General features: G+C 35.5%; 1 protein-coding gene across 1 annotated transcript in view; it reads left to right on the forward strand.

Annotated features, from left to right (window-relative positions):
- The window catches only part of ESR1 (estrogen receptor 1), a gene marked incomplete at its 3' end in the record, with an annotated part of 101,301 nt that overhangs the window by 67,086 nt on the left and 19,578 nt on the right, over positions 1-14,637 (forward strand). Inside the window, exon 5 of the mRNA XM_079549922.1 lies at positions 11,799-11,937. Within this exon, the coding sequence (XP_079406048.1) occupies positions 11,799-11,937 (139 nt within the window). The remainder of the gene's footprint in view (positions 1-11,798; positions 11,938-14,637) is intronic.

Here is a 14,637-nt window from a genome sequence, read left to right on the forward strand (position 1 = left end):
AGGGCATTTAAAAAATCTTTTTGCTAAATAAGAACTGCTTTAGGTAAAATGAAGTATTTCAGGTAAAAGGAATACATTTAATTGAAATTTTGAATATTTTTGTTTCTGACTTAAAATGAAAAGAAGAGAATATGGAAAAAAAGGTCCTAGTTTTCATTGAAGTTTAGGTAACTTTCACAATGTTGAGGAGGAGTAGGTGGAGTGATAAAAACTAAGATAGCTAAGAGAGATGCATATTTCCTGCTGGAATTCAACCTGTATTTATTTGTTTATTTTTATTTAATGAAATTTGACAAGTTCTCCAGAGCCCTTTAGGCTTGTCCACCTGCTGCTTACTAATATAAATATTCTACCAGATTGCTTCCAAACAGGTCCAATTTCACTGCAATGTCTCAGCAAGAGTATAGGAACTTCAGGATGATGTGGCTGTTCTGAGAGCAGTGCACATGTTTTGTGTTCAGATACAAGTCTGGTCTGTTCAGCAAGTTTATTTTGGTTGCCTGAGGCTTAGCAGGCACTGAAAGATTCCTTGCATTTGTTATCTGTTGAAGAAGAGTGTGCAAAAAAGGAGCTTTAAGTGAATGATGTGTTTTCTGGGAACATGCTGCTTGCTAACTTATTAGGTTTCCCTGGACAAGAAAATGAATATAAATGGCCAGCTGCATTCCAGTGTCTTGATTTCCTTGTAATGTATTCCTTTGCTCTGTCATATGGTGACACTCCCACACAGCTGCTAAAATGCTTTTGTTGTTGTAGTGGTTAAAGGAAATTGCTGCAATTAATTTTGCTGTCTTTCTTCTCTTTGATGTGTCATTACAATTTCTTGGATAATTTTTTTCAGAGATTGGGTTCTGTTCAAAACCAGTCATGGAGGGACAAAAAAGTATAGGAGGGGAAAACTTTTGAGCCCTATTTAGGTATGCTTATGTTTCTGTTTTGGTGTAGGTATAACAGCACAAGGAATGCAAAGCGATACATATACATATGTTGTTTCTGTTACATACAAGTGCAATAGGCAAAAAAATCGACTTCTCTAAAACTGGACAATCTGAAGAAATAAAATGGACGCAGGTGCCTCAGTTGAGCTAGTTTTATTTCTTAATGACTATAAAGAATGACCAGACCATGAACTCTGAGGCTATGCTTCATTTCTTGGGTACAGCACATTATGTTCTGAGCAGTTTCTATTTGTAGCCTTGAAGCAGTTCTAATCTTCAAGTTCTGTATAGACTTGACAGGTTTTCCTTCTTTTCCTTGGGTTGCCAAATAATCCATTTTTCTGCTAGTCCCAGATGTTTCTGAAATGAATGTAATCGGTTCAGTAGTAAGTACTGTATGTAGATTCTGGGATGAAATAGACTGTGGAGCAGAAAATCTGGTGGAGTTTTTTGTTAATGAAGGAGAGCAGAAGGGAGGCCTCCCAATTTAATCACCTGAAAATTGTAGTCGAAATAGATGTTAAGTGCACAACTGGTATTTATCAAACTTCCAGCTATGGAATAAAGATTGAAATTGAAACAGTGAAAATTTAATTTGCAAAGAGTTTTAAAAAAAAGTAAATTGAATATAGCTTAGAAGATAGAAACAAAATTCTGGACGTATTCAGAATCAAACAATCAACAAAGTTAACAGCCATTACTTTCTGCTTCTAGTTGCTTCAAAAATAAATAATACTAGTATAGAAGAATAGCTGATGGTGGTCACCGTGTTACCTTGAAAGGATAATTTTACCTCTATCCAAAATGCTCTATGAAGAGTAATAACAGCCTTCAGGTCCTTCATGTGGATCTTCTAATCAGTGGAACAGAAAGAATCAAAAACAGAACAAAGGACATATTTTTATTCCCTAGTATTTGAGGAGAAACTGAGGTGCAGAGAATTTAAAGCAAGCTGCCTTATTTAAACTGAGTCTCTAGACTCACTTTAACCAAGTCTTGTTCACTTAGCACTCCTACCCTGACACCCATCAGCCACCAGCACCTGTAGCATACCTGCACTGCCTTTGTCTGCCCTGAGGGTTTTCATAAACTTTTTCATGAGCCAGGGCCACAGCAAATCCCATTAGCAAACTAGGAAGTCTTACCATCTGATCTTTGTTTTTAAATACCTCTTCTGATAACTGTGTATTGAAGCATGCTAAGGTCATTTAGAGTGCTGAGAAAGAATCTACTCGTCTGCTTCATTTGGTCCCCCCCCCCAGAGATTATATGTTTTCTTAAAAACTTGATGAGTAATTGCTTAAGGAGAGCTTTTGTCCAAATGATTGTTCTTTATAGACACAAAACCACTTCTTATTTACAATTGATTGCGGTTGGACCACAGATGTACTTTAGTAAGGAGGTCTCCTGGATGCAGCTGGGCATGCAAAAAAATCTGAGTCATTCTGGACATGACCTCAAATCTTGGAGCAGGTTTACACCAAGTGTTCATCCAAGGTAGCTGGTGTTCCTTGGCTGCCTGTTGCTTGCCTTCCATTGCTTCTCCTTGCTGGGTTATTTCATCCATTGGATGAGAACAGTTAAACCAATAGCATACACCAGGAGAGTGGCAGCCTAGTGGGGAGAGATAGGGAGCAGAATGAGGTGAAGAGGACAGCTTGTATTTATGAGTGTGTCTTTTGTGTTCATAAAAGTCAGGCAGGAATGCATAGCCAGCCTCAAGGATTATTTTAGCTGGATCTGTTTTTGATGGGAAACATTTTGCATAGTAGTGACCTCTCAAAAAGCATTATAAATTAAAACAACAACAACAACAACAACAACAAAACAACAAAAAAAAAACCCACAAAAAGTCATCAAAACTTCTTGTGATTGGTTTGTGTATTGACAAAAATTTAGGATAATGAAATTAACTGTTGCAGAGGGAAAAAAAAAAAGATATATTATTTAATTCTGCATAATTTAGTCAGCAACTAATAAATTTTGTGTAGCATCTTCTCTCACTTTTGTGGGGAAAGATTCAGAGGACATGATGCAAGCCTTCCCATGTAGCTGATGGTCTATCCTTGCACTTAATATCACTGGGACCAGGTTTCATTCTCCTATTTTCAGTATGCAATGTCCTCTAGTTTTTAATCTGCAAGCTTGGACTTCCTGAGAGAAAGCACAGCTCTCAGTGATAAAGGAACCCATCTTACTGTTAAAGTGTAGCCTGAGTCTTAGACATTCAGGTTACAGTCCAGGCATGAATGATAGTTAACATGCTTTAAATAATGAGTTTTGTAGAGCTATAAGAAAGTGTTGTGTATTAATGAACATATTTGTTGCTCTTTTGAAGTGCTGTTTTTGGTATAGAAAATATATGCACATACCTCTCCTTGCTTTATAAAGACAGCATAATAAACTTTTGGTAGTAAAGTGGCAGGCAGCCTTCACTAATAATAATCTTGTATTGCTATTACTGTTGTTGTTATTATTATTATTAATAATAATAACTTTACAACTGATGTATAAATGGGGAAGGATTCTTAGGTCTAGGTGGTTCAAATACAGGCGGTTACCCTTCCTAGACTACAGAGCATTTTAAAACCAAGAAAGTTTTCGTGCTTTCATGCATTTCACTGCAGACAGGTTTTCTACTCATAACCTAAACAATTTTCCCTTAACTCTGATTTGGTATCACTATTTCCTGTACCTCTTTGAGGAAAGTTCAGTTGTTTCTGATTTTCTGCTTTTTGCTGTTGTGCAAGAAATAGATCTTGCACTTGAGTTCAAGGAGACTTCTCCATCACAAGGATTTTGTGGCTGAAAAGATTAGAGTGTGCACTAAGAGCCTGCCACCCCTCCATCCTAATCCTGCTGCCTCCTGGATGAGGCACTTAACCTCTTTGTGTTCTGTCTATAAAATACATTTAATAATGCTTAATGGCTTTACTGTCCTTTGAAAATGCAAAGTGCTATGTGAGTGCTGATTACTTTTATTGTGTTCCCTGATGGAAGGCCTCAAAATATTTGTGTTAACTGGTGGTGCTAATGCGTTTTCTGGAATAATCTTAGTTAACAGAGTGAAACAGTTGCAAAATAAAAGCACACAAAGAAAGTTGGGACGTTAAAACAATTAGCATTGCTGGCTACAGCGGTGCTCCCTTTCAGCCATGGCTGGAGGTACATTTTCAACCCAGGCTCTCTCCAGGCTGTGTCCATGCAAGGGAGAGCCCAGAGAGGGAAGAACATCAAGTTTTAGAGACATGGCCTGACCACCAGCTTGGGGCAGGTTTTCCAAGGCAATCAAACCCTACACATTCCCACAAAATGTTTGAAATTGTTCTCATTCATCTGAGAAACGCATTTTTGAATTGTCATAGTGCGGCATTTAAGTGGAAGCAAATTGACCAGATTGACAAGCTTCTAGGAATGGGATCCTAAATAATTACAAATGTAATGCCTGTAACTCAGGCTTTGTTTATGGTTGTAAATTGTGATTGTTATTGTGTGGGAATTAGTTAGAGCTATTCAAGTTTTAAGAGGGAAATGTATATTTATATAAAAGTATATTTTTAAAAGGAACTGCAGTAATTAACAGCAGATGTTCTTTTCTCTGATCTCTTCATTTCTGACAGATTTTTTGGGTTTGGAAGAGACAACTTACAAATTTGTATTGATATTTTGATATATTATAATCACACAGGCAACGGAAATAGAGAATTATGAAAGAGACAACAAAGTGTGCCGCTTGCTTGGTGTTTGCCTTTCAGACTTTTCTCTCAGGAACACAGCAAAATTTAATTATTTTTTTGTCTGTCTCTATCAACAGAAACAAAAGTAATTTTCTTTCAGAAAAATGAATACATGAGACTATTTTTTAACAGAATATTTGAATCCATAATGTTGAATTTTAGAGCTTTTTGATCTTCAGACATCAAAATCCATCTTGATTTAAAATATTTCAGTAATATAAAGCGTTAAGGCAGTATGCCCATTCCATTCTTTAAGTACTCTGAGGAAGGAGAACTTAACAAAAGTTCATTATAATTTTGGCCTTAACATCTATGGAATAAAGTAGGAATAAGCTGCATTACAAAAATGGCCTTGTGAATGCTGGATTGGTGGAAAATAGTGTTTACGATTCTCTGTCTCGCTTCTTCTTGAGCTATTATTTGCCCTGCTGTTGTTGTGTATGGGCAAGGCTGTTGTATATGGTCACAGTGCAAATTTCAGCCACATTTCAACCACAGTAAGTGGTTTCATGGTGTGGTCTTAAGAGTTGAGGATTCTAAGCAGCCCATGAAAGTTCAGACCAAAATGTCATATGCTGGATAAATGCATGGACATGGGCTCACTTCTCTTGTTGGAGAGACTGAGGACTGGCACGGTGGCACTACAGCAAGCACAGATTTCTCATTTTGATTGAAGAGTGATGGCTGAGCTATTGATTTTTCAATGTCTTTTAGGTTGAGAGAAATAGATGCTGTTTTGCCATTTTCTGGGAGTTTCTTGAGAACTTGCTGTAGGAATTATTTTTGTTTGTCTGTTTCATCTGTGCAGATATTTTTGCCAGTATAAGCCTGTCCTATTCTGATTGTTTTATTGAATGGTTGCTAGCTCTCTGGTAGCAGTGCTTGTCACTACTTTGCCAACCTAATTAGAGCTTTGTTTCAAATGTGCCCTATTATACGATCATTGCGTAGCTGGAATTCTGTACTGAGCTGTGTATAACAGCCTTTTTCTGTAGCTACTACTTTTCAAAGCACTGCAATAAGATAAAGGTTCATGTATGCAAGAATAAGATGTGCTGTAAGAATGTTCTGCGTTTTCAGGATGTTTTTGTAAAATATACTTTGCTATATTTATTTTATTATAGAAGAGACTACAAAAAATCCTGTTGCTACCAAGTCAAAAACTATCCAGGCAAGCAAACTGGAGGTTTAGAAAAGAAACATGACCTTATGTTTGTCCTGCTGTTTGTTCTGCCATAAGCATCTGGTATCAATTGCTGTTGAAAATTGGATACTTTGCTAGATGGACCTTTGATATTGCTTTAAAAGGTTTTTACTGCTTTTGATTTACTTTCTCTCAAAGCACTTGGAGTCAGAGTCATTCCTTATAGAAAAATGTTGTTTATTGTCTTGCAAAAATTGCTTGAAATTTATATTTCGGGTACTCATGGTAATTAAGACATATGGTATAAACTCATAGGTAGAATCACATGAATAAAATAAAATTATTGTTGTGGAAATAGAAATAGTCTAGACACTGTATAATTATGTCTTAAGAGTCTTTGCAGCCAGAAGCTGCAAAGTACTGATAACTAAAAGATCTCCATATGTTAGTAGATACCCAGTGGAGGATTTATTGTTGTAGGGTTAAATGTGCAGTCATCAAGTCTTAGAGAATATTAATTATTAGGAAAATTATTTCTAACAATATCAAGTGCTACTTATGAAGTCAAAAGTCATTAAGATAAAATGTGAATTTATTAATTTTGAGATATCTGATTGTTATTTTGTGTATTATAGAATCATAGAGTGATTTGGGTTGGAAGGGACCTTTAAGATCATTGAGTTCCAATCCCCTGCTATAGGGAGAGACACCTCCCACTAGGCCAGATTGCTCAGGGTCCCCATCCAGCATGGTTCACAGTACAGAATTTCTTCCTACAATCTAGTATAAATTTACCCTCTTCCAGTTTTAAATCATTTCTCCTTGTCTTGTCACGACGTGCCCTTATAAAGAGTCCCTCCCCAGGTTTTCTGTATGTACTGGAAGGCCACCATAAGATCTCCTTGGAGCCTCTCTTCTCCAAGCTGAAGAGACCCATCTCCCTCAGCCTGTCGTTGTAGGGGAGGTGCTCTGCTCATCTTCATGGCTTTCCTCTGGACCTACTTCAATAATTCAATGTCCTTCTTGTGTTGTGGGCTCCTGAATTGAATGCAGTACTCCAGGTAGTGCCTCATGAGAGCAGAGTAGAGGGGCAGAATCATCTCCCTCAACCTCCTGGTCGCCCTTTCTTTATATTGTATATATTGCTATATGTATGTTACAGTAACAATAGATGAAAACCATCTGAGCTTTGCTTGCTCCTTACTAAAAAAAAAAAAAAAAAAAAAAAAAAAAGAAGTCTTGTGCATTAAACTCTGTTGTTGTCAGACTTGTATGTTTAATGATGGTGATAGTGGTGGTGGTGTTTTTCCTAACACTCCTTCCAGCAGTTCTTGTGCTTCTTCATGGTGATCTGTGCTTTTCAGCAATGACTAAAATTCCCAATTTACAAAGAGATTTGCTTTTGTATGTGTTTATTTACTTTTTTGATTTCTTTCCTTTTTTAAAATTTTTTATTTTTAGGATGGTGAAGCAATATAGTTTTAGATTCCCAACTCTAATTTCACCTCCAGAGACTCATGCTTACCAAAGAACTTTTTATAGATTTTCTTCCATAAACCTAATCTGTTTAGTTTCAGTTTCAGGTGGTTGTGTGGTTTGTCTTTTTTTTTTTTTTTTTTTTTTTTTGCTTTTGTTTTTTGCATATAACCTATATAATTGCCACCTCTTAGCTGAATGCTCAGAACATCTTTCTGGCTTTTCGGAAGTTTGGATTTCCACATATGTACAAGAGCGCATGGAACAATTATAGTGCTCTGTGTTGGCAGTCACTCAAAAGTACTGCTAATTTGTCTGTGAATTAAATAGGGATGGTCTAGACAAGGCTTTTAATCCATAGCTGTTTTGCTCCTGGTAAGCATAAGATGTGTGAATGGCTCTGTGGTTTTTGGCCACACAAGGGTTTTCATATGTATAAAAATGTTGTGTAATTGGTCAGTCTGGCAGATTGAATCAGATGTAGGTTATATAGATAAACTGCAATTAATTTATCACCAGGGAACATCAACACATAATTTTGGTAGCATTAAAGTGCAGGATGCTCTGAATGATGAAGTGAGTAATGATTTATTCATCATTTAATTTAACCTCTTGTAATATTATTATGAATTATCTTGCTTGAACAAGAGTATATCTTAAAAATAATAATTAAATTTTGATTAGCATTTTGAATGGCAGCAAATTCATGGGACCTTATTATGTTGCTTAGATGATAACTGTTGCTTTTGTCAACAACGGTCCCCTCATTTTTAGTCTTGCTTGGAGCACATCTAAGTATGAGCTTCTGTATGTTATGTCATTATCTTTTGTAATGCCTTTTTCTTTATATTTACACAATGCAATCCTTTAACCTCTTTAACCTATTTGGCTTAAAGTGTAACAGAATTCCTGGTATTTCTCACTAGAGGGCATGTTTTTCAATGCTTTATCATTTTGACCCTTTTTTTTTTTAATCTTTTTGATTAACTTCTCATCTTCCAAGAATGGTTACCAGAATCAGGTAGCACAGAAGTAAACTGACTAACTTCATTACCCTCTTGGAGTTCCCATGGAGTTTTATAAAATTCCTTGTCTCTGTAGATGCAAATTCATATTGGAAAAATTCTCCCTTATTTCCAAATTCTCTTCAGAGTTGTTACTGTTAAATTTTATATGTAAGTCTAATGTTCTTGGTTTAAAATTTCTCTCTTTGCATTGGTGGATTTTTTTATCCTTTTTTTTTTTTTTTTTTATTTTAATGATGTTGGTGAGTGATCTATGTTGCTGACATTACTAACCTGTTTATTATATTATTTCCCACATGCCATCATGCCAACTTAACTGCAATTTTTGCCTTTTCCTATGTCATCATGGAAAAAAAAAAAAAAGGCAAGGTTAAAGAAGTAAGCTGTATGGGGTTCTAGAAATACTTCACTGCTCTTCTTCATAAGTAATTTAAAATATTTGAATTCAGTTAATACTTTTAGGGTTTTTATGAAAAGAAATAAAAGTTAAAGCCTGTTTCATAAAACTGTTATTTTTATTAAACTAAAAATGAGAAGCCACTTAAAATGAAAGCTATCAAGTCGATTTGATAAGATTTCTGTGAATTAAAGTTCATGTGCGTTATTATATTACAGATTTATACCTTCAGCGATCAAGGCTTTTGTGTCAACTGTATTATTATAGAGCCCAAAGACGTCAGACTGATGGATCATTTAATCCTTTTAAATACAGACACATCATCAGTTTCTTTTTTCATCCTAATTTTTTGAAACTTCACTAAAATAACAGTCAATATTCTGGATATCATGAATGTTGTTGGTTGATTCTTTTAGGACTTTTTAATGCAATGTATTCATATTTAGCTACTTTAGACAATTTTATCTTCTCTATGAAATATTTTTCTATTTTCAGAGCAGGCTAACAAAATATCCCTCCTCTACTAAACAAGAAAGGTGATTTCTTTTTTACTCTTTTCTCTTTAGTTTTTGTCCAAATCACTTAACCATTGCAATCTGAAATTTTGTTTGCAGGCCCAGGGAAAAACAGAGCTAATGAAAACATATGACTTAGAAAGGATTTGAGACAAGGCACAGTAAAAGCAAGATAGTCTTAAGAACTAATTAAAGGGAGGAAGGAGAATTACACTGAAAAAAGAACGTCTATGTATAAAGATCTTTCCTATTCTTTACCATTCAGTAGCTCTGTAACATACAGCTTCTTTTCAGCTCAAAAGATATATATTTTGTGTTCAGTTTCTTTCTCTGATTCTATTAAGTGTAACTACAAGATAAAAGGGCTACTGTTTTGTGTACTAAAGACATGGCTAAACAAATGTTTGAAGTTCTAAGAGATTTGTTAAGTTCTGCTTGTTTTCTGCTATAGCACACAGCTGCCATCTTTCCCCAAAGATGCAGCTACATTCGAATGTATGTTGATATACTTTTTTTCACACTCTTTGAAGAAAAAACTAGTTAAAGCTGTTTGTTCTTGCATATGGATTGAAACTAGACTTAAGGTGTGACTCTAACTTTACTGACAAACATTTTGGCATCCAGCATGTTGTACAATGAGCAGAGTTCTATGATAAAGTAAGTTAGCGCAGCAGCAACAAAACTCAGTCTTTCTGAAACAGTAAAAAAAATCAGTTGCAGAAGGATGCATAACCATGTGAAACGATGGCAGTATTGCTGACTGGTATCTATTGACCATTAACTTCAAATACTACACTGGTGTGCATGTCTCTGCATTGCTGTGGTTCTCTTCAGTCTTACATAAAAGCCTCATATTACACGCTGCGATACTGAAATAATACTTAGGAGGGAAAATAGTGTTGTTTGTTCTCCATGTATAAACAACCATTTCTTTCTGCTAGTCTCATTCCTGAGTGCTGTTATCAATGCTTTGTAGTTAATAAAGTTACTATTTTAAGTTTCAGTTTTACTGATTCAGGCTGTTTGGTGACTCAGGCAAAAATGCCATTCCACCACTGCAACATCTGAAGCTCATCTTTCAGTATTATATGGAAAAATACAAGAAAAAAAGAAACCTCCCCCCCACTATTTAAAGAGAGTTACTGCCTTCATAAAAATAGCAGGTAATGCAGTTGTCGAAATCCATTCCCAGTGATTCATAGGTGAGTTTTATTTAGGAAACATCAGAGCTGTTCACATTTTTTTTTTTTTAAATGATTATGTACAAATGGACTGATTAGCTCTTAGATGTTTTCATAAAAAATAATTGTACCATCAACTGTTCTGAAAAAACATATTTTCTAAGATTTTGTGAGCTCTTTCTTTTTATTCCTTCTCTTCTTTTGTTATTTTGAAATCAGTATCTCATAGCACAAAATTTGACTTTGGAAATATATCTTCTTTTTTATTTATTCAAGATTATACTTGAGAGCATGTCAGGTAAAATTACTTTGCAATTGAGTCAGTATATACCTCCAGTGAGAACAAAACACTAAAGAAGAAACATTGCCATTTAATGGGATGATAAGATAGCTTACTCTGTAACGTATTCTGAAGACTAATATGCATCAATTGCACCTGTAAAACAAAGATCAAAAATACATTTCACACATGACACTAAAGGATATAGTAAAGGATAAATAATATCAGTTTTGATGGAATTTCTACACATTTCAATATTAGCAAGCTCACATAACTAAAGCAAGTTGTGCAGTTTCCACTTCATATATATTTGGAATAAAAGTAATCTTGAAGAGTGGTATTCTCAAAGAAGGAATATCATCTGTTCAATGAAACAGGCACATGAATGATTATTATTCTTGAGTATTTGTATTTTGCATTGCTACAAGCCACCTCATTTTGTATTTCTTGTTTCTAGCACTGTTTAAATACAGATTAAGAGAGGTAATCTTCTTCCTCTAGGTGATATAACCCAATGTATAAAGAAAATGCCTCATTGGAAAGTTCGAATTGTGCTGCGATAAGCGCCTGTTTACTGATTAATTTGAAATGCTGTGTTAGGCCTTCTTCCTCACTGCACTTGCACTATGATGAATGGTTCACAAGTCAAACAGTATTTTGCTGGTATAAATGTTCTGGTATTAGTTGGTCAGAGCTATCCTTTCATTTTTTAAGAAGCATTTTCCCATTTTCCCACCATCATGACCTAGGCAGTATGAAACTGATGGGGATGGCTGCTCCTTTTTAGCAGTGTGTGCCCGGCTTTCCAGACTGTTAGGAACAGATGTAGAGATGGCAGTGCTCAACTGGCTCTTGCCCAGCTCTTGGAATAGGGAGCAGTCAAGGCACAACCATGGGCTAGAAAATGTTAAACGTTTTGTAGACTGGAGACACAGTGGACCTCACAATACACAAAACTCAAGGAGAATGTTTGAAGAAGACAAAATCTGTTATATTGTTTTTCTTCTTTTCTAGCTCCAAGGTACTTTTTAATCTGGTTCTCTGGATGATGTTGTTCCACTTACAAAAGTGGAATATTTTTACTGTCTCCTATTTATTCTTTCAGGATTTGTGGATTTAACACTCCATGATCAGGTCCATCTACTGGAATGTGCCTGGTTAGAGATACTGATGATCGGCTTAGTCTGGCGCTCCATGGAACACCCAGGAAAGCTTTTATTTGCACCTAATCTATTACTGGACAGGTCAGTTTGTGTATTGCTGTTAATTTTTTAAGTAAATTAATTTGTTTCCACTGCAATCAGATTATTTTTTAGTTTTTAGTCATCTCATTGATGCTACAATTTGATGGTATGTCATAAATTAAGCAGTATGGGACTGGAGAGGAACACTGGAAGAAAAAGTCTAAAAATGATCTGATAACTTATCAGACAAGGAAAACATCTGAAAGTCACCTGTAGCTGGAATTACTTAATTTCAAAGGCAACTAAAAATTCCTCTTATAATCTGTAGTTTGTTGCCAAAATAAATTCAATTCAATATAAATCTGAAACACTAATCACTTTAATCCATATAATTACTTCTCCTTATCTAAAATCCTCATAGTCAGTATTAATTAGAACTGGTTTATTAAAGCAACCAGCCATAATTATGGAAGAAAATCTTGATGGATCTATGTTATTATCTGATGTATTTGAATTTGGTTTTTTTCTCCTGTCCACTGGAATTAAATTTGTGACTTGCTGTCCTAAGTCAGTCTTTTTTTAGCCAGTCTTACTGAGATGCCTAAGGTATTTCTAAGTGAGAGATAAAAATATATATCCCTGCCATACAATATCCTGGAATTTAGCTGGCAGTCTTCACAAAATCAAAGCAGGAATTCTAGTTGTCTCCATTCAAATTCAAGTCATAAAAAATTTCAGCCTTGAGAAAGAGTGTTGAACAACAAGCAAGGGATTTGGCAGAAGACTGTGGCAAGGCTAGGAACAGTTCGTTAGGATGGAAGAGTGATCCTAGCTATTGTTAGTGTTCTTCTGTTGAAGACTGAGGTAGCGGAGTTGACAGGACAGAGCTTGTGTGCAGGCATTGGTGAGTCCAGTGCAGACCAAAGGCATGTAGTGAGGCAGCTTAGATCTAGCCATGCTTTTGGTATTACCACATAACTGCAGGGGCAGTGAGGTGCAAGTATGTGCAAGTATCACCTACTGCATATGCAGTATGGATGGCAGCCAAGCATCAAGGGCAGAGCCTTCAGTGTCTGCACCCATTAGTTAGGTGAATGAACCAACGTTGTTGCTAGCAGAAAAACTATTTTTTCTTCTTTTTATTTAGAGAATTAAGATAAAATTGTACCATAGGAAAGTAAATGTACTATGCTATGGAAAACTACTAAGATTGCAATTTAGCTTCAATAACTAACTAATATGTTCCAAATTTCATGATGTGTGCCATGAGGAAAACTGTAGAACAGAGCCGCAGTGTCATTTTTAGCTAAGAAAAAGAGCTAGGGAAACTTTTGAAACTTTGGTCTTCCTCAGCTAAAAATTCCATGCTCTGGATAAAATGGAATCTGAGCAGTTGATTCGAACATCTTAATCTGCTGGGTTAGAGGAAAGAATTTCATCCAACTGGAGCTACATATTACTTTAGAGGAGAACATGAATTCATTTTCAAATAATAAGAAATGTGTTTCTAAGGCATAATATACTTGTTTCACCCTACCTGGTAGGGATATTTGCTGATTCTGGGGTGTACTGATATGATAAGTAGTTTAATGTTTGTGTCATGTTAGTGCTAACAATAATTTTATATGCCAGATTGATTTAGGCATATTTTTCCTTCTGAGAATGTTACAGGGTAGCTGTATGTTATTTGCTAGGTTTGAAAGGGAAGGACAGAGATGATTCAAAGCCTGAGTCAGTGGAGTTCTTCCTCTACAACAAGTGTTTGGGAGAATATTACAGGAAGAGTGCAAAAGTTGTTTGATCCATTTCTGCTGTTATCTAAGTAATGAAACAATCTGACTGAGTGGCTAAAATAATGGAAAAGATGGATTCAGTACAGAAATTTTCTTTCATCTGTGCTTGCTTCCATAACCTTTAGCATATTCTTTACAGAATTTGTAGTCTTTGTCAATATTTTCATCCACTGACTTCTGTTCTCAATCCCCACCACTCTTACCCTGTTATCTGATCTATGTAGTTAAAAACATGTGCAAATGCAAATTTAAATCGGCTATAATCCAGAGTCACCAACTACAGGTATTAAAACCTTGGTCTGTCTCTAACCTATGTTTTTGTGAACTCAGTGCAAGTTCAATATAATTAATATGGAGCTTCACAACACAACATTTGGCCTCTGCCTCTCTGATCTTTAGGTGTCAGGCATCCTCTCTGATTTGTCATCTCTCTCATTTTTCCCATTTGGGACTATCTTGTATCTGACAGGTTCTTTCTGTCTGATAGATTGTCATTTGTATACATTTGTATGTAAAGCTCAGGTCACTTCAAGTTTTATTACAGCAACGTTTTCCATCTTGGCTAGATGAATACAGTCTTGCCTGGCTCATATCTGTCTGAAACTCTATAAAAATACCATTCCTTCCTTGCCTTTTTTTAAGCAAATCTAATTTTTGTTCTTCCAGTTTACTCCTCCTTCTTGGATTATATGAAACATCCGCTCGTCATTTCTCTGAAGATATCTTAGAGAGGAGGTTTTCTTTTCCCATTCTGTGACATTCTACTTGTTACATTTTTCATATAAGTGTATCTATAGTTTTCTTATGTAACTATTGACAAGTGGAAGATTCCTTGAAAATATCTGTAAAGTAGCTCTGTTACTCACTTTAAGTCTATTCTTGAAACTTTGCTTTGCCTAGTTAAAAAAAAAAGCGTAACAATTAAGCTGTCAGTATGTTTATACTACTGCTTTCTGTATGGTTGAGT

The sequence above is a fragment of the Tetrao urogallus genome (genome assembly GCF_951394365.1).
Source record: "Tetrao urogallus genome assembly, chromosome: 2".
NCBI lineage: Eukaryota > Metazoa > Chordata > Aves > Galliformes > Phasianidae > Tetrao > Tetrao urogallus.